The 21648-nt window shown below is 41.8% G+C and overlaps 1 protein-coding gene across 6 annotated transcripts in view; it reads right to left on the bottom strand.

Moving 5' to 3' along the window:
* cadps2 (Ca++-dependent secretion activator 2) overlaps positions 1–21648 on the bottom strand; it is a 706406-nt gene that overhangs the window by 39671 nt on the left and 645087 nt on the right. For all 6 annotated transcript variants that reach the window (XM_072267874.1, XM_072267873.1, XM_072267872.1 and 3 more), the window contains one exon: positions 1586–1693. In XM_072267874.1, coding sequence (XP_072123975.1) covers positions 1586–1693 — 108 coding nt within the window. The remainder of the gene's footprint in view (positions 1–1585; positions 1694–21648) is intronic.

Consider the following 21648-nt stretch of genomic DNA (forward strand, 5'->3'; position numbering starts at 1 on the left):
AGGTGTTCAGCGAAACGGTTTCCCAGCCTGCATCGGGTCTCGCCAATATATAGAAGGCCGCATCGGGAGCACCGGACGCAGTATATCACCCCAGCCGCTCACAGGTGAAATGTCGCCTCACCTGGAAGGACTGTCTGGGGCCCTGAATGGTAGTGAGGGAGGAAGTGTAAGGGCGGGTGTAGCACTTGTTCCGCCTACAAGGAAAAGTGCTGGGAGGGAGATTGGTGGGAATGGATGGGGGGATGAATGGACAAGGGAGTCGCATAAGGAGCGATCCCTGCGGAAAGCAGGGGGGTGGGGAGGGAAAGATGTGCTTGGTGGTGGGATCCCTTTGGAGGTGGCGGAAGTCACTGAGAATTATATGTTGGACCTGGAGGCTGGTGGGGTGGTAGGTGAGGACAAGGGGAACTCTAGTCCTAGTGGGGTGGCGGGAGTGAGAGCAGATTTGCGTGAAATGGGAGAGATGCGTTTGAGAGCAGAGTTGATGGTGGAGGAAGGGAAGCCCCTTTCTTTAATAAAGGAGGACACCTCCTTTGTCCTGGAATGAAAAGCCTCATCCTGAGAGCAGATGTGGCGGAGACGGAGGAATTACGGGACGGGGATGGCATTTTTGCAAGAGACAGGGTGGGAAGAGGAATTGTCCAGGTAGCTGTGAGAGTCTGTAGGCTTACAGTAGACATCAGTAGGTAAGCTATCTCCAGAGATAGAGACAGAAAGATCAAGAAAGGGGAGGGAGGTGTCGGAAATGGACCAGGTAAACTTGAAGGCAGGGTGAAAGTTGGAGGCAAAGTTAACGAAGTCAATAAGCTCAGCATGCGTGCAGGAAGCAGCGCCAATGCAGTCGTCGATGTAGTGAAGGAAAAGTGGGGGATAGATACCAGGGGGGTGCTGTTGTAGTCTGGTGTACTGACCTCTACCTTTCTTTCTTTCTTTCCGTCTTTCTTAATTAATTAATTATATATTTTTCTCTCTCCTTTTTCTCCCTTTGTCCCTCTCACTATACTCCTTGCCCATCCTCTGGGTTTCCCCTACCCCTTTCTTTCTCCCTAGGCCTCCTGTCCCATGATCCTCTACCTTCTCCAGCCTCGTATCCCTTTTGCCAATCAACTTTCCAGCTCTTATCTCCATCCCTCCCCCTCCTGTCTTCTCCTATCATTTCGGATCTCCCCCCTCCCCCTCCCACTTTCAAATCTCTTACTATCTCTTCTTTCAGTTAGTCCTAACAAAGGGTCTCAGCCCGAAAGGTCGACTGTACCTCTTCCAAAAGATGCTGCCTGGCCTGCTGCATTCACCAGCATTTTTTTTTTTGTGTGTGTGTTGCTTCACCATTATTACACCAGTTTGATATCCACGTTATATAAAAATAGACTTGAATTTGCTCAGTGAAATGATGATTTATGAGGAGAGCATGTTTGCTTCTGATTGAAAACCAATATGAAAAGAAATTAGTAAAGCTGCACAATCTTTGAAATCCATGTGAACATTTAACACAATGTCGGGCACTATGTACTCGAATACTAACAGCCCTCTTAAGAAAATAGCTCTCATTTTCCTTTCTGGTACATCTTGCAAGGGAAATACTTACATCAAACAAGTTTTCTATATACATTTCCTCATTGACCTTGTCACGGAGTATGTCCTGGTTTTGTCGTACAAATGTGATGTAAGTGTCTGCCAGGTCCATTCCAGGTTGCTGGAAAGAAATATACAAACAGAAAATCAAAATTGACACAAATGTAAATTCCCTTGTTAAATTTTGTTTCGGGTCTCTCATTTCCCTGTCCGCATTTTGCAAATTATCTTTGCAAGAAACACCAAACCAAGGTTAATCCGTAACCACCATTTTCGTAATAGACACAAATATTACAAAATGAAACCAACAATGTATGATCTACTGCCTAAGATAATTATTTCCCCCATTGAAACCAATGAGCGGTTAATGGTCCCATTGGAATAGAATGGAATTTTGATCCTCAATAACGAACCTATGCTAATTCAGGTAATAGAAGTGTCTTTGAAGGGATTTTTTGCTGACTCTCTATTCAGACTTGAACAGTGAGACAAGGTCATGAAGGAAATGCTGGTCTGGAATTACCAGATCCTAATTTCCCACCCAAATAAAAGAAATTTGTGATAGACATCGGAAAATGTTCAGGATCTTTACTGAAGAACTACGATCCTTTATACCCATCACTGATATTAAAATGTTTCTCAACTATGCTTCAAATAGATTGATTTTAAGGATGTTCCATTTTTTTAAAAAAAGAGTAATGTCAACTTGAGTGTCAAACTTGCAATTTGAAACAAACCATTTCACCCATTTAGCAAGTTGAGGGAAAGGTCCAAGTTTGATTGAAAATGGAAGACCAGTTCACCAGTTTGCACTCATTCATGCTTTGAAGACTCCTTGCACATCACATAAAAGAGTTTAATTGCCAAAGAAAAAAATACTGTGGAACTGAAAATCATATTTAATTATTGGAATACTTAAAATTCCATAGATTCTCTAGACTGGAAAACAGAAAAAAAATCATTTTTCAAGGAAGGAAAAGATGGAAAACAGAAAACTGAATAGTCTTTAATGTTATTTATTTATTTATTTATTGAGCTAAAGCGTGGAATATGCCCTTCCAGCCCTTTGAATCACGCTGCCCAGCAACTCCTGATTTAACCCTTTAAAAGTATTACATCTAAATATTTATGTAACAATGATCTCCCTACCTAATACAGTATCAGTTCATGCTCTAATATATTTGAAATTGATTCCTTGGCAGATAGCAAAGTTCAAAGGCAGTTAAGTCATTACAGATGGAAACTATTTTAATTAGATATCTGCATTAAGGCTGAAGAAGATATTTGTGAGGGATGGATGCTCATCATTGTCAATATTAGACAACGTGGTTCAGCCGAGGGCACCTGCAGCTTCATTGGTTATACATCAATCTTGGGTTTAAGAATAGAAGGTAAAAATGAAAACAATACTTAGCTATTTTATAATAATAAAATACTAAATATATATTTAGAAGCAAAAGCAACTAGATGACCAACATTTCTTTGAGGAAGAGAAATCTCAAAACAGTGTTTTCCAAATTAGGTCATTGGCAATTTTTTTTTCAAATAGACATCTTGCCCTTCATTTGTTCAATCTCACCCAAACTGAATGACAGACTTGCAGTTTTTGTTTTAATAAAAGCCAACAGAATCTATTTTGTTACTGCAGCTATTTCCCTCTCCTTACTGCTCATCTACCTGTCGCAGGCTGGGAGACATATGGGAGTTTCACACCTTGAGAATAGATTTTCACATCCAGTCTGCAGTCTTGAGACAGTAACTAATTATTACAAGAACACACATAACTTGGATAGATTTACTGCAGCAGCTGGTGACATTTACCAATTAGAATTGCAGTTCTTTAAAACAATTTCTTCTATATCGCAACTTGCAAAGGGTAATTATTTATAATGAATAGGGAAGAGATATATTCCTTATTAGCACACATCTTGTACAACTGTCATGTTCTCTGGTTTGTCAGAAGGTGCTGAGTACCAAGAAAGGAAGCAAACAACTTTTTCATTATTAGCACCATTAAACTTCATAGCTCAGTTCATCAGACTGCACGGGTCATCTTTATATTAAAGTAAAATGAAGAGGAAACAAATTTCCTTCTCATGCTGAGTTAGCACTTATTAAAAAAACTACAAACAACTTGAACTTTAATTTAAAATATATCACCTATTTTTCATGATTTATTGTCTGACTGTCCATAGGAGTACACTGTAATCAGCACAAATGTTTTTTCTATATATCACAGGGAATCAACATGGTGTGAAGACTCAAACATAATATGGGATTTCAGCCTAGGGTGAAGGTTTATGTCAGATCTGATTTTTCTGTGAACCATCAACATTTCAAAGACCTCTGAGAGGATATAATGCTCTGAATTCATGACAGGCTTTTCACATAATGTTCAAGATTTCTTGGTTTTCATCCACTACTTTCCAAAAATGAGGATTCTGTTGTTTCTATTTCTTAACACTTCATTTTACAAAGTCATTCTGCCTGACCAATAAATCCAGCCAATGATATGGTAAACAAAGCCTTCAATGCCAGATCACAATGCCACTCTCCACTGTGTTCTGTGGTATCATCACTGTTTGAGCAGAACTAACTGCCTAAAATTTGGCATCCATAAGGTGCTGTTTGCCATCAGCAGCGGTGGAACTAACTTCCACCACAATCTGTGCTCCCAGTCACGGCATATTCTTCACTCCAATATAAATATTAAGCTCAGACCCGATCTTCATAGGGGGAATATCGAAATACACATCAAGAATACTGAACTGCTGAGGTTGTTAGACACATGCTAAGTGGCTAAAAACATCTAAAACAATGGCACAACCAATGGATCAAATCAAAACTCCTGTAGTCCTGTCATACATTCTACAATCTTCAGACAGTAGTTACAAGTAGATCTTCATTTCCTCCTCTGGCACCTGCCATCAGGGGAGCCTTCAATCCAGTAATCTTCAATTACTACGAAGAAATAAACTGGATTCAACATAACTCTACAGCTGCAGCACTGAAGACCTATAGTTTATTAATAATGGCAACTTCTGGTACAGCTACATAAAACTGGCATCCACCCAACTTTGTGAAAATTTGTCCAAACATGACCTGTCCACAAACACAACCTAGCTAGATATCACTCCATCAGCCCACACTGAGGAAGATACTGTGGACAGTTCTTACCACCAATAACCAGTTCACTGATGCTCCCTTTCGTTTCGCCAGATCAATTCCTTCCAGTTACGGACATAATATCTCTGCTTCAAACGGGGATAAAAGAGCTGAGTTCTAGATCTGGGGTGAGAGTGACTGTCACTGACCTCAGGGAAGTATTTAACAATTTAACATCAAAGGGCTTGGTTACCACTGAATTTAACGGGAATCAAAGGTAAACTCCTCCAGAGGTTTGTTACTGGATGTCATCCTGCCCAGGTATTCTCAGCTTGTCCCAGATGAGCAAAAGTTACAACTAGCAATAGAAAACACCTAAACAAATTGTAATTGAAACTAAAATTAAGTAAGGCATTTCTGCACCAAAAATAGGCCCTTGGCGCACAGAATAGAAAACAATCTATATTGCAACTTTTATGACTGATCAATAAAATGCTTCTGAAATGTAGCAAAACTATGACAAGTTCCCAGATATTTTAGCATTTGGTTTAATGATAACTATTGACCAGTACATCAGAGAAAATGCCTAGCGCAACACACACAAAACATGGAGGAATTCAGCATTTATGAAGGTTGATCTTTCAGTGGAAGACCCTTCATCAAGACTAGAAAAGAAGGGGGGAAGAAACCAGATAAGGTGGGGGAAGGGTAAGGAGTAAGGAGGGAGGGAAGAGAAAGTTAGAAAACCTACAGCACAGTACAGGCCCTTCGGCCCACAATGTTGTGCCGAACATGTACTTGCTTTAGAAAAGTACCTAGTGTTACCCATAGCCTTCTATTTTCCTAAGCCCCATGAACCTCTGCAGGAGTCTCTTGAGAGACCCTATTGTATCCACCTCCACCACCATTGTCGGCAACCCATTCCACGCACTCACCACTCTCTGCATAAAAAACTTACCCCTGACATTCCTGAAATTACCAGAAGTTAGAGACATTGATGTTCATGCCATCAGGTTGAAGGCTATGCAGACAGAATATTGCTCCTCCAACCTGAGTTTGTCCTCATTGTGGCAGTACAGGAGACCAAGGACAGACTTATCAAAATGGGAATAGGAAGTCAAATTGAAACGGGTAGCCACCAGGAGATCCTGCCTCTTGCAGCACACAGAGCAGAGGTGCTCGACAAAGACATCCCCCAATCAACATTGGGTCTCACCAACGTAGAGCAGACTGGATACAATAGATGACCCCAACAGTTTTGCAGGAAGTGTCACGTTACCTGGAAGGACTGTTTGCTGGTGTGGGAGGAAATGAAGGAGCAGGTATAGTACATCACCCATGCAGTAATAAGTGCCAGGAGGGCGATTAGTGGGGAGGAATGTGGACAAAGGAGTCGGGGGAGGGGCAGAGGAAGAAATAACTCCTAATTCTTTTCTGAAAAATGCCATATAATCTGCCAAGGAAGTCAGCGCCTTGGTTTAAACTCTCATCTGAATTGGAAGACTTCCAACTCTGCAGCACTGACTCAGAAGGGCAAGGGCTGATACTCTAGGTGCTGATAGTCTAGGTGTATGATAGTCTAGATGTATGATAGTCTAGGTGCTGATAATCTAGGTGTATGATACTCTAGGTGCTGATAGTCTAGGTGTATGATAGTCTAGGTGCTGATAGTCTAGGTGTATGATAGTCTAGGTGCTGATAGTCTAGGTGTATGCTCTGCAGTTGGATGTGTAATTGTTCCCATGGAAGCAAGACCGATATTTTTTGTGCCATGGCTAATACTTACACAAACCTCAGATCGGTGAAAAGACGCACATTTAAATCTATTTAAATATCACAATCAAGCTCTCAGCTGACATCTTACTATTTCAGTGTCCAATTTGAGAATTTAAGAAGTTATATTATTGGATATTTTCTATGAAGCTCATCAGCTAGTCAAGTGCTCACTGTACAGAGTGGAATACAATTTTGTTGCACATTCAGTCCTGGTGAAGTATAGTCCATTCGCTGAAAACAGTATTTCTACTCATCCTTTCCTTTGTTGAAAAAAGAAATCTATATGGATGCCCTTGACTATACATCTCAAGGCCCTCTGTACACTGCCCTAATTCACAAAGCAGCATGGTAACTGCAATATTTAGGGACATATCCTCCTCATTGTGCTGCTAACATTTCTATTAAATTCTCCCACTATCCAGATTCAAATTTGGTATGATGAAGATCCATTAACTAGGTCCCATTTTTATAATGAAGCAAAATGTTCTATATTGTTGTTGGCAATTTTCCATTTGTCTGTTCAAGCTGCGTGGTACCACTCAAGGCTTGAACTTTGGATCTGGATAAGCCCTCCTTTGAACTTCAGTTATTGCTTAACAGGACAGGCTGCAACAGAAAGAGATGCAGCCCCCTTCATTTATAGTGCTCCATCCAGTGACCCAGTCGAGTAACGTTAAAGCTAATTGCCCATGTAATAGTTGAGATGGGGTGACAGGCCATCTAAAAAAAATCTAAATTTAAGACGCTTAATACTAAGCAGTAGAGATGAATCCAACAGAGCTTGTTTCTGCAGGCACTATAAATGAAACCTCCAACTTTCATTTCACACACTAAGTGATCTGTTCACTGCAACGTACAAGCAGATTCTGCTTGCATACATTTCCAATTAATCCCTCGAATATGCTTTTAATATTCAGGAGGCTTGAGCCCCGACTGAATTCCTGTGTTGTGTTTCCTTATAATCGTGCATTGAAAAGAGACACCATGGAGACCAAAGAGCTGATTATTTATTCCTACTTAGCAAATACAATTTATACCTCATGTTGCATTATTTTTTTGAAATATATCTAAATATATGCCATTTGAGAAAAAATAATCTGCTACTCTGTTAAATCCCTGAAAGCCAATGTTTTCGGCATTAAGGTGCTGATGTAAAATTGGACAAGGAAAAGAACTCTAGTGATTTGGGTCACAGCTCATAAAAAAAGGTGGTTGTGATTGCTGAAGGAAGATGATTCCTGCCCCAAGGCACCAAGCAGATGTTCCTCATGGCAGTGTTTTCTGCTGCTTTATCGATAATCATCCTTCCATCATAGGGTCAGAAGTGGTGAAATTAACCGATAATTACAGCCTGTTCATCTCCATTTGCAGCTCACAAGATCATGCAATAATCCATATCTTCATTTAGGGTGACCTAAGTAATATTCACTATTTTCTTTAGATGATCTACATAGGTGTGTAGTTGCACCCCAGATGTAATATTCTACTGCTGTCTAATTTATGACATACATGCCCATGCAATATCAGCCCTTTTCAGCTAACTAAGCTTCCAAAATACAAGAAAGAGACAAGTAAACATGAAAAATAAACAGAAATAAACTTGAAGGGCCAGATCTATCATCATAGAGCATTAATGCTTCAGATGTTATGAGAAGTAAGAAAGAGGTGTATTGAACATACTCTGGCTGGAAGTAATTGACAAATTAACACATGGAACTTTTTCATGGCATGATGAAAGTGGTCTTTTAGTTATGTGGAGAGAAAGGTTAAAGGAATGAGTCTTAGAGCTGTTCACTGTTATGGCCAGTTTTGTTCAGGTAACTAGAAACTTCTATGGCAGCATATTAAAGATGAAACCAGAAAGATGACGACAAACTTTTGAAGAAGGGTAACACTCTCACAGTTGGTGAACAAAATTATTGAAAACTGCTGTTATTAAGCTCTCATTCTCAGTGCAGGATATATAAGAATATTGATTGCTTACTCTGAATGCTGGAAAAGTGATTTAGCATTGTGACAAGAATACACATAGATAAGATGTTAGCTGTCCTGTGTGATCAGCAGTTGGTCTGCCACCTGTCTTCAAAAGAGAGATAAGGAAAACAATGGAGCAGCATTTGGAGATGTGTAATGAAGAGAGGGGAGAGAGAGCTGTCTAGAGCGGCTCCCCCTTTGAACCCTGATGGACAGGCGATACCCCAGCAGGGGGATAAAAAGGGATAGGTTCGCTAAGGCAGGACACACACGACACCACGAGGTAACGAGACCCTGGAAGCTGTGCCCCTCCCCCCCCGGCAAGTCAGCGGGAGTCGTTTTGGAAGGCTAGTTGCGGAACCAAGCCATAGACGCACAAGGTGGAAAGGTACGATCAGCGGGAACCTGGTGTGTGTCCACCCTTGCTTGGGTGCCAGGTTCACCGCAGAGGATCGACCGCATCTGGAGGAGGAGGTCACAGTTGGTGACCTCAGGTGACATCACAAAGGACTCGCCCGAAAGCTGCTTGTGAGCAATATCGCAGGTCTGTGTGTGGAAGCCGTTTTGAATGATCATTCGTTCTTGTTCTCTCTCTCCTTCCCCCCACATTGTCCATTGCCATGGCAACGATTACTGCGAACTGAACTAAATTGAACTGGACTTTGTGTCACTTTGAAATTGGTCATTTACCCCTAGACAACAATAGAGCTTGATTGATCCTGTTATCTTAATTCTGTGCACATGTGTGTTTATCATTGCTGAACTGTTGCATTTATTATCCTTTCGATTACTGTGTTGCTTGCTTCTTTAATAAAACTTTCTTAGTTCTAGTAATCCAGACTCCAACTGAGTGATCCATTTCTGCTGGTTTGGCAAGCCAGTTACGGGGTACGTAACATAAGTGGGGTTCTCGTTCGCGATTTTGAACGCTAAATTTGGGACGGAGTAAATTGATTGGGTTAAAATTCCCGAAAGAAAGAAAAGACAAATAGCAGAAATGGAGGCTGAGGAATTTATAAAGGCGCCGACCCTGGAGGCATTAGAGGATGCCAGGAAATCGGAATTGGTAGCTGTGGTCAAACGGTTGAATCTTGCTAAGGGGATGTCGACAATGAGGAGACAGGAGATACACAGAGCTATCATAGAGCACTATGTATCTAAAGGTGTGTTTCCCCAAGGCCAGCTGGAGGTGGTGTCTATTGAAAAACCTGCTGGAGACGCGGTACAGGTGCAGCTCGAAAAACTGAGACACGAGCACGAGTTCCGGGTATGGCAGTTGGAGCGAGAAGAGAAAGAGAGGGACAGACAGTTGCAGCGAGAAGAGAAGGAGAAAGAGTTAGAGAGGCAAGAGAGAGAGAGAGAAAGGCAGCTGGAGCGAGAGGAGAAACAGAGGGAAAGGGAATTTGAGCTGGAGAAGTTAAAGGTAAGGGCAGAGCAGGGACTCGTGCCGAACCAAGGTGGAGGGTTCCGGGCAACCCAGGAGGTTAGGCTGGTTCCCCCATTTGACGATACCAACATGGATCGGTACTTTCTCCATTTCGAAAAAGTGGCTATAAGTCAGGACTGGCCGAGGGATAAGTGAGCTGTTTTACTTCAGAGTGTACTGAAAGGGAAAGCCCAAGAAGCTTACTCGGCTTTGTCCGTGGACGATGCCCAGAGGTATGAGGTGGTGAAAGAGGCCATCCTCAGGATTTATGAGTTGGTCCCGGAGGCATACTGGCAGAGGTTCCGGAATGCGAGGAAGCAGTGGGACCGCACGTATTTGGAGTTTGCCCGTGAGATACAGACATATTGTGAGCGTTGGTGCACCTCAAAGGGGGTAGAGGGGGATTATGACAGACTGCTGCAGTTGATCCTGATTGAGCAGTCTAAAGGTTGTGTCCCTGAGGGTATGAGACCCTACCTAGATGAGAAAGAGGCAGCCACGTTCACCGCAACTGCTAAGTTAGCGGATGAATATGTGTTGACGCATAAAATGAAGTTTGCCCCGAGTAAAGGCTACCAGAAGGGTAGTCAGGACGGCGGGGAGAGTCCGCCGGAAAAGTCAGAAAGTAAGCCGGGGACTAGTGAGAAGGATAAGGTAGACCAGGAGCAGTCTGGTAGGAAGTCTCCTGGGGTCGTCTGTTATAATTGCGGGAAAGTCGGACACTTTGCGTCCAGGTGCTTTGCCCCAAGGAAGGAGACGGGAAAAGGAAAAACGGCAATTTTGACTGGCTGTATCGAGCTGGTACACGAACCGCTAGGGAAGGACAGGTCTGCCAAAGTTCAGGAAGGGCGTGAGAAGTTTATCTCGGCCGGATTGGTGTCAGTGAAGGAGGGGTTAAAACCAGTTCCAGTGCAGATCTGGAGAGACACGGGAGCGTGTCAGTCACTGATACTGAAGAGTGTATTAGAGTTTAGTTCAGAGACCCAGACTGGGGAGGTAAAGGTCAAAGGTGTTGGGGAAGGGACAGAGTCAGTCCCTTTGCACCAGATACACTTACAAAGCAACCTGGTCTCTGGACTAGTCACGATCGGGGTGAGGTCCGAATTACCGATGAAAGGCGTGGGAGTCTTGCTCGGTAATGACATTGCCGGGGGAAGTGTGTTCTCAGTCGTGAGATTGACAGGTCAGCCTGCCAGCATTGAGGCCCCGCCCATGGACTCACAGGTTCATCACGGGACCGCGGTAGTGAATTTAGCTGAGACGTTTCTGCTAGTCTTGTATGAGACGGGGTAGAAAGTGAAAAGGAGTGTAGTGAAGCAAGAGGTAGTGAGGGAGCTGGGACGGACGTAGCATTAGCCAGGAAAGAATTTGTGCAGACGCAGGAGCGAGATGAGGGGCTGATGGTTTTGGCAGAGACAGCTCTCTCTGACACAGACTTGACAAGGGAACTATTTGGCTATTGTGTGGAGGAGGAAGTGCTAAGGAAGAAAGGGAAACCAAGTACCGTACCCGCAGATGAGGAATGGGGGGTGGTGCAAAGGAGTTATGGGGATGAGGTTTTTAACCTGGCCCACAAGGTACCCCCTGGTGGACATTTTGCGGTACTGGAGGGAACAGTTGGTGGAACCATGAAAGAGGTTTACCGGCTGCCCAGGGGGATGTTATTGATTATGACCGACGCGAACTGAGACGGTCACAGGCTTTTGATATGCTAACAAACCTAGTCGGGGTTAGCGTGGAAATCAATGAAGCTAGGGTCCCCCCGATAAGAGAGAAAAACCGTTTTGAAAAGATGAGTATGGTATCGACCAGATGGGAGAAGGCTATTGTTTTGGCCAGGTCTGCTGATAAGGTCTCTCCCTTAATCCCCGAACAAAGCGACTCTTTAGGAGAAGTAATTAAACGACTCGCACCCGTGTGTTTGATTGTCCCAAAGCGATGCAAAGAACTGGGACGTTGGGCGGTGTCTGTTACAATAGGTCAGCCTAGCTAACAACATCCATATAGAATGAGTAATTCAGTGACTAAAGGGCTGACGAACACAGAGGTGTGTATTGGCAATTTAATACGGCTGTTTGAAGTCAGCTTGATGGTGAACCTTGAAAAAAATGAGTTCGGCCACACGAAGGTCACTTACCTGGGAATTGTGGTGACACAGGGGCAGCTGGCAGCGATGCAAACTACAGTGCAGGCTATCGCTGACCTCCCAACCCCGACAGACAAGAGGGCCCTCAGAAGGCTCTTGGAGATGGTGGGGTACTGTAGGAAGTTTTGCCATAACTCTGCGGTCACTACCCCTCCCCCTCCTACTAAGCCCTTGCGAGAAAAAACTAAGTCGGAATGGGACGACCCTTGTTATTGTGGTCCAGGACAAAACCAAATGAGAGGTTACATGATCGCAATTCATCAGTGTTTTTGGCCACTATGAAGTTTGCTAAGTTGGAGCCTGGTCTAGGGGATTATTAATAACACATATAAAAGGAACAGCAAATGTGATGGCTGACTGTCTGTCAGGTGTTGACAACTTCAAACTCGCTGTATTAGCCAAATAGCTGATAAAGATGTATATTTGTGTGTGTATCAAATAATGTATTCATGTTTGTAATTTTTACCCCCCCGGTAAAAATCCTTAAAGGGGGGAAGTGTGACAAGAATACACATAGGTAAGATGTAGCTGTCCTGTGTGATCAGCAGTTGGTCTGCCACCTGTCTTCAAAAGAGAGATAAGGAAAACAATGGAGCAGCATTTGGAGATGTGTAATGAAGGGACGGGGGAGAGAGAGAGAGCTGTCTAGAGCGGTTCCCCCTTTGAACCCTGAACTGTTTGAAGTGATGGACAGGCGATACCCCAGCAGGGGGATAAAAAGGGACAGGTTCGCTAAGGCAGGACACACACGACACCACGAGGTAACGAGACCCTGGAAGCAGTGCCCCCCCCCCGCAAGTCGGCGGGAGTCATTTTGGAAGGCTGGTTGCGGAACCAAGCCATAGACGCACAAGGTGGAAAGGTACGATCAGCAGGAGCCCAGTGTGTGTCCACCCTCGCTTGGGTGCCAGGTTCACTGCAGAGGATCGACCGCATCTGGAGGAGGGGGTCACAGTTGGTGACCTCAGGTGACATCACAAAGGACTCGCCCGAAATCTGCGTGTGAGCAATATCGCAGGTCTGTGTGTGGAAGCCGTTTTGAATGATCATTCGTTCTTGTTCTCTCTCTCCTTCCCCCCACATTGTCCATCGCCACGGCAACGATTACTGCGAACTGAACTAAATTTAACTGGACTTTGTGTCACTTTGAAATTGGTCATTTACCCTTAGACAACGATAGAGCTTGATTGATCCCGTTATCTTAACTCTGTGCACGTGTTTATCGTTGCTGAACTGTTGCATTTATTATCCTTTCGATTACTGTGTTGCTTGTTTCTTTAATAAAACTTTCTTAGTTCTAGTAATCCAGACTCCAACTGAGTGATCCATTTCTGCTGGTTTGGCAACCCAGTTACGGGGTACTTAACAGTATGCTTCAGAATGAGTTAGACACCTTTATTTTATCTTTTCCTAAGTATTGTCTGGCTAAGGAAAGCTTTCTGCAACCAATATTAATATGCTTGCATTGGCATCAAGCCATCCATTCCCTTTGAGAAACTGTGTGATGTAGAATCCTTCACTTTTGTGGAGGCAACTTCATGGAATTCATGAATTGTAGATCTTGAAGAAAGGGGTCCAAACTTTTATTTCATTCTAAGACAAGCATCACACTCCACTTGGATCAAACACGAGATTTTTGTGCAATATATTATTTCATTACTTCTCACCTACACCTGTAAATCCCGGGTATTAATTAGTAATGAACTCATTCACAGATGTAGTCACTAGGAAACGGCTCTAAATAACAAGGTGGATGTACTGCCAGCATGAATGAACTTTTGTTAGTCAAAAGGGAAAAGTTTTGTTTTGTTTTATTTTTCTTAAGCAGCCTTGTTATCCAAAAAGAATGGCTTTTTACAGGTAGAAAGGCTCATATGAATCTAATTCTGGGTGTAGACTTCAGTAGCTTTGGTGAAGGTTAATCACTCGTTAACCTGACCAGATGAACACATGGTGCAAAAGAACAAAAAATTTCCTACTTAATTATATACTGCAAATTCTCACACTTCCTGCTGTTAAACCTAATCCCACAGGTGCAGCTTCTGTATCTCAGGCTGTTTACTGTTAGGTGGGCTGGACTCTATAGCCTTTTCACAGCAACAGATTTAGTTTGAGAACTAACGGATTAACCTTTCATTGAAGGTCAAAGTACACTGTGAGATTCAACGTTGTCAAGGTTTTATTTTCTAGGAAATGGGATGGAATATAAAACACACCTTCCTTATTTGATTATAATGCTCTAAACTTCACTCCTCCCTGTCATAATTTGACAATTTTAACAAAGAAAAGATAATTATTTACTGTCGGTTCCTGGTTTATTGATAGCTCTGGAGATTTGCCGCTTAGGTCCCCTTTAATTCTAGCCATTTAGATGCTAAAAAAGAAGTCTGAAAATTCACTTTTACCCCTTTCAATTTAAAAGTTGAGATAATGCTGGCCATACCATCAAGGAAGGTGACACATATCTAGAAAGCTGACAGATGAAAGAGCTCTTATTAATGTTTAATGTGAAAAAGAATGAAAGAGAGGTTTATCATGTTATTCACCCTGCTGCTGCAAAACAAAGCAAAGAAATTGAAATTTAGATTAAAAATGCTTTAAAAAAAGAATACAGAAATTTTTAGAGGAGAATTATGAAAATTGAAAAACCTGACTTTTATTATTATGGATGGAATAAAATCCCTTGCAAATTGTTGACTTTTACACTTTCCAAGAGTCAATTCAGCATGTTGGAAAATAATGATTAGAGCACCTTATACAAGTAGAATGAAACAGGTGCCACTGTCATTTGGTATGTGGCAATATATTAAAATCAGAACATTATTGAAGCCAGGCATAAGAAGAGATCGGAATTAAAGAATAGCATGAGTGAAGTTCACATTATTGTTTCTTTCTTCTGTGTTTACCTGAATGAATATTAAATACAAATGATCATGAACTACTGGTCTACTGCTTTTGATCCATGACAATCTATGCCAGGAGGCATGGATGGCAATTTCTAGGCATTCATTTACAAATCCAAATACTACATTTATTTTATTTCACTGGCAATTGATTTGTTACTAGCTCTAGACTAACTTTCATATCATTCAAAGCAAGTCAAAATTACTACTTTTTCTGCAGCCCTTTACACTTTTCACATATCACCTCCCCACTCCACCGCCTATCACCTTCTAGATTGTACTCCATCCACTCACTACCCCCCCCCCCACCGCCCCGCCGACAATCTTTTCATTCTGGCATCTCCCCCTTTCCTTTCCATTCCCGATGAAAGGCTTGGCTTGAAATTTCAACTGTTTATTCACTTCCATGGATGCTGCCTGACCTGCTGAGTTCCTCCAGCATTTTATGTGTGTTGCTTTGAATTTCCAGCATCCGCAGAATTTCTTGTGTTCTAAATTACTAGCCCTGGTGCTACAGTTTTGAAAATATATTTTACATATATTATACAACATATTACACACACACACACACACACACACACACACACACACACACACACACACACTAGGGTTAGCATATCTTGCAAGTGGACTTGAATGCAAGACAAAAGCAAATGTTAGCATAATTTTAAAAGATGTTGCTATTGCAGAAGATAAAGATAAAGATACAGTCCAAGGTGCACTGTATGCGATATTACATTATGCCATTATATTTAGTTATATCAAGGACCTTAGCCTCTACACATTATTCACCCTCTGCTGCTGCCTGATGGCAAAGGGGATAATTTCACTTTACTTTACTTCTTCACTTGCCCCATCACTGAACTGCTCCCATAACCTACGGGCTCACTTTGAAGGACTCCGAATTTCATGTTCTCAATATTTATTGCTTATTTATTTGTTACTATTTCTTTACCTTTTCTCTTTCTTTTAGTATTTGCACAGTTTGTTGGTTTCTTTTGCACATTGGTTGTTGTCCACCCTTTTCGGTGCAGTTTTTCATTTATTCTATTGTGTTTCCTGTATTAGCAGTGATTTCCCATAAGAAAATGAATCTCAGGGTCACATATATATGGTGACATTTGTACTTTGAAAAGAATTTACTTTGAACGTAAATATCTTGTATGTCTGGACTTGCTATTTCATTGTAGTTGACAGAAAAGCTCATTAAAATTGGGTCTTCAGCTGGCTCTGTGTGCCGCATTTTCACTGACATGCAGCTACAATGATTCCTGCAGTGTTTTAACTATGCTACCACTTCAAGATGACAGCTCGACCACTCATCTCCTTTTCAACACATCAGATATTGGGGCGTTCTCACTCCTTACCACATGAAAAGCTTGGCCGTTCCTTGGAATGTAATCCTTTAGTTTTAAAAGATGTATGTTAAAAAATGGTTCAAGAAACCAGTGAAGGAGGCTTACAGCCGGGTACATTTCCATTTTGATATAAAATTGCTTAACCAGAGGCTAAGAAAACCAGTTCATCATTTGTAACATAATTAATTGGCACATTCTTCTGTTGGCCCATGACAATGTTACACTTTGAACTGTGAATCTGTGAGGAGGCTCTCATAGCTTCAAATTTTCGGTCACCCTTTTGCATCAGAATCTATTTGCCTCCTGTCCAGAGGGTCAAATTATCATTGAATGATACAAGAATAGAGTGTGGACTGTGGACTCTGTTAATCCATGCTTAAGTATAGCATTTAAGTAATATGTTTTGTCAGTGCCCACCGGTAGTGACTAGTTGCGTCTTCACTGGAGGATTTGGTGGAAATCAAATGTCACGTATCTGGGGTGGGGTGGGGGGGGGTGCAGATGCCCTATTTGCATGCATTTAGGAGTAGGTAAACATAACATACAATGCCAAGAGTCAATTCCCAAAGATATGAATGTAGTACTGCAGGAGTTGCAGAAATAGTGAATTTATCTTCAAATGACAGATATCAGTTAACTACATCGCTGACATCAGACACTGCTTTCAGCCCCACATTTCAACTGCTCCCTCATAATGGGCAGCTTCCTGTGAGACCACTGAATGGTTAAATATGGCCGTTGCTGTCTAAACAACTCTGTAAGAGCCCTAAAAACACCAGCAGTGCAGGTTTTAGGATTTCTGGTGCAGTCTGCGTACACTGCACAGACTTGTCAAATTGTTAGTGCCCACACAGCTGAAAAGAAGGCAGAGGACAGAAAATAAGTAACGAAAGAGGAAGGATGGACGCAATCCTGATGTTTCTTTTTTAGCTCGGCGAGCTCGTCTGAGTGTGAATCCAACAATCACCAATTGTCTCCTTGTGCTTGCCTTCTGATGTGGATCATCACTGGTCACAATACCAGGATCAAAATCAAGATAATAAATTATACTTATAAATCAAACCATGCCAAAGAATGTCCTTTTGCATGCATTGGTTACCTACACTTTCAACATCTTTGCCTGATCCTCTGCTCTGACGCAATGGATAAATTGGTCACAGTTTGTGAACTCACCTTCAAGTGTCACATTCCAGCAATTACATCACTAACTTCAGTAAGCAGTGTGCCACATCCCAATCACTCACTCATACAATGAACAGCTTCTTGCAACATAAGAAGTAATAATGGAGACCAGTGCATGCTTAATCATTGACTCCGAGTGGCTGTAACATTGCTACTGGAAGGTTGCTTACTGTCAATGGGGCAAGTGTGTGTTCTGGATAGACATGGCTGTGCCACAGTTTGAAACTATTGACTGCAAATAGTAGAAATCATGCAAAAATGTAGCTTTGTAATAATGTGATGCTGTAATCACTGATAAACCTTCTTTGAAAAAGAAATAAAAAGATGAAACAGCTTGTCAGTTGGTTTTGTAGGGCGTCCATACAACCCTAACAACAGAAGGAACTTCATCTCAGTGAAGCCTCAGGGCAGAGTTGGGGATGGCCAGCCAACAAAGTAACAGGAAGCTCTGGCTATCGTGTCTATCACTACAGGACACAGCTTTTCCCATTAACATCCTTTACCGAAGGAAATGTTCTGTCCTTGGCCAGCCTATCTTATACATGGACCCACAGGTGACACAGATGAATTTTATTTATTTCCAGATACAGCATGGCAACAGGTTCTTCTGGCCCAATGAGCCTGGTTGCCCAATTACATCCATGTGATCAATTTATCTACTAATCTGTACATACTTGGAATGTGGGAGGAAACTGAAACACCCAGAGGTAACCCACACAGTCACAGGAAATATGTACAAAATTCTTATAGACAGCAGTGCCAATGAACCCAGTTCATTGCTACTTTAATACCCTTAAGAAATACACTCAAAAACTTCTATAGATGTACTGTGGAGAGCATTCTGACAGGCTGCATCACTGTCTGGTATGGAGGGGCTACTACACAGGACTGAAAGAATCTGCAGAAGGTTGTAAATCTAGTCAGCTCCATCTTGGGTACTATCCTACAAGATACCCAAGACATCTTTAGGAGCAGTGTCTCAGAAAGGCAGCGTCCATTAGTAAGGACCTCCAGCACCCAGGGAATGCCCTTTTCTCACTGCTACTATCAGGTAGGAGGTACAGAAGCCTGAAGGCACACACTCAGTGATTCAGGAACAGCTTCTTCCCCTCTGCCATCCGATTCCTAAATGGACATTGGATCTTTGGACATTACCTCACTTTTTTTTAATATACAGTATTTCTGTTTTTTCATGTTTTAAAAAATCTCTTCAATATATGTAAATGATTTACTTGTTTATTTATTATTATTATTTTAATTTTATTTATTTTTATTATTTTTTTTCTTTGCTAGATTACGTATTGCATTGAACTGCTGCTGCTAAGTTAACAAATTTCAAGTCACATGCCGGTGATAATAAACCTGATTCTAATTCTGATAATAGTGCTATACTAACCGCTATGCTACAGCGGCACCCTAACTTTGATTATTGAAGTGACATACAAGCTACTTGGTTCAGGAACAATTAGATTTGATTAGCAAATGGTGGCCTGACTGGCAAGCTCATGAAAATATCAAAAAACATCACATTGTGCTCCCTAACAATGAAAATGAGACTTCAGATTGCCCAGCAAATTCTTCAAACATATACTTATCCATCAATCTCCTCCAATGGACTGCCAGTCAATGTTGTCATCTGAGTCCTTTATGGCAGAACTCGTGTAAACTTACTCTGTATGGAGTTGGCACCTATGCTAAATTTTCTTCTAGAATTCATTACCGCTGGTGTCTGGAAGGATTAAGTACCCTTTCAAAGGACAACACATCTAAAAGAACAGCGTTTCTACTGGAGCATTAGCCGTGGTTATATACCTGAAGTTGTGAATGGAGTTTCAATTAATGATCTGATTGAAAACTGAGAGCTTTACAAAGTCTTAGACTTAGTCTTAAACACCAAGCCTTAAACTTTCATCACAGAGAACGATGATGAAAGTTAGAAAGTACTCTAGAATATGATAAGAATATGACTACTTCAGATAGATATCATGCCTTCTGGAGTGGAATGGAATCACTTTTCTAAAATATAGAGTATATACAAACATACAGTGAAAGAAGGAAAATGGGTCTGAATTAGATACTTCCATTTGCAAAGCTCAGATTGATAGGGAGGTGATTGTCTGAACGGCCACTGGAGCAGCAATTTCAATCATTCTATTGTTGCCAACTAGAGTAGGAATCTTACCCAACTGATGTGTTGAAATTTTCCTATTTATCTGTTGGCTTCTGGAATTGAAACTGATACAGTGGTACGTAAGGGTTTGGGCACCTCTGGTCAAAAATTCTGTTACTATGAATAGCTAAGCGAGTAAAAGATGACCTGATTTCCAAAAGGCATAAAGTTAAAGATGAAGCAACACACATCAAAGTTGCTGGTGAATGCAGCAGGCCAGGCAGCATCTCTAGGAAGAGGTACAGTCGACGTTTCGGGCCGAGACCCTTCATCAGGACTAACTAAAAGAAGAACTAGTAAGCCTTCTTTCATTTAGTCCTGACGAAGGGTCCCGGCCCGAAACGTCGACTGTACCTCTTCCTAGAGATGCTGCCTGGCCCGCTGTGTTCACCAGCAACCTTGATGTGTGTTGCTTGAATTTCCAGCATCTGCAGATTTCCTCGTGTTTGCGAAGTTAAAGATGACACATTTCTTTAATATTTTAAGCAAGATTACTTTTTTATTTGCACCTTTTAGTTTCAAAATAACAAAGAAGGAAAAGGACCCGAAGCAAAAGTTTGAGCACCCTGCATGGTCAGTACTTAGTAACACCCCCTTCGGCAAGTATCACAGCTTGTAAACGCTTTTTGTAGCCAGCTAAAGGTCTTTCAATTCCTGTTTGGGGGATTTTTGCCCTTTCTTCCTTGCAAAAGGCTTCTAGTTCTGTGAGATTCTTGGGCCGTTTTGCATGCATTGCTCTTTTGAGGTCTATCCACAGATTTTCGATGATGTTTAGGTTGGGTGACTGTGAGGGCCATGGCAAAACCTTCAGCTTGCACCTCTTGAGGTAGTCGATTGTGGATTTTGAGGTGTGTTTAGGATCATTATCCTGTTGTAGAAGCCATCCTCTTTTCATCTTCAGCTTTTTTACAGATAGTGTGATGTTTGCTTCCAGAATTTGCTGGTATTTAATTGAATTCAGTGAAATGTTCCCTGTGCCACTGGCTGCAACACAAGCCCAAAGCATGATCGATTCACCCCCGTGCTTAACAGTTGGAGAGGTGTTCTTTTCATGAAATTCTGCACCCTTTTTTCTCCAAACATACCTTTACTCATTGTGGCCAAAAAGTTCTATTTTAACTTCATCAGTCCATAGGACTTGTTTCCAAAATACATCACGCTTGTTTAGATGTTTCTTTGCAAACTTCTGACACTGAATTTTGTGGTGAGGATGCAGGGAAGTTTTTCTTCTGATATTTGTGCAGGTGTCGCTGCACAGTAGAACTGTGCACCACCACTCCAGAGTCTGTTAAATCTTTCTGAAGGTCTTTTGCAGTCAAACGGGGGTTTTGATTTGCCTTCTAGCAATCCTATGAGCAGTTCTCTCGGAAAGCTTTCTTCGTTTTCCAGACCTCAACTTGACCTCTACCGTTCCTGTTAACTGCCATTTCTTAATTACATTACGAACTGAGGAAACGGCTACCTGAAAACGCTTTGCTATCTTCCTATAGCCTTCTGCTGCTTTGTGGGCATCATTTATTTTAATTTTCAGAGTGCTAGGCAGCTGCTTAGAGGAGCCCATGGCTGCTGATTGTTGGGACAAGGTTTGAGGAGTCAGGGTATTCATAAAGCTTTGAAATTTTCATAACCTGGCCTTTCCTAACAATGACTGTGAACAAGCCATAGCCTTAACAAGCTAATTAAGGTCTGAGACCTTTGTAAAAGTTATCTGAGAGTTCAAATCTCTTGGGGTGCCCAAACTTTTGCATGGTGCTCTTTTCCTTTTTTTCCCACTCTAAACTTGTACAAAACAAAAATAATACATTAACCTTGCTTAAAATATTGAAAAGAATATTTCATCTTTAACTTTATGACTTTTGGAGATCAGTTCATCTTCTACTCACTTAACTATTCACAGTAACAGAAATTTTGACCAGGACTGCCCAAACTTTTGCATGCCACTGTATATGGCATTTCGGTACTGTCTGCCCCTTTCTACAGTGTGAAATCCTCAGTACAAAATTCCTATAACCTGACACAAATCAGCACTAGATGAG

The sequence above is a fragment of the Mobula birostris genome, chromosome 9 (assembly GCF_030028105.1).
Source record: "Mobula birostris isolate sMobBir1 chromosome 9, sMobBir1.hap1, whole genome shotgun sequence".
Classification (NCBI taxonomy): Eukaryota; Metazoa; Chordata; class Chondrichthyes; order Myliobatiformes; family Myliobatidae; genus Mobula; species Mobula birostris.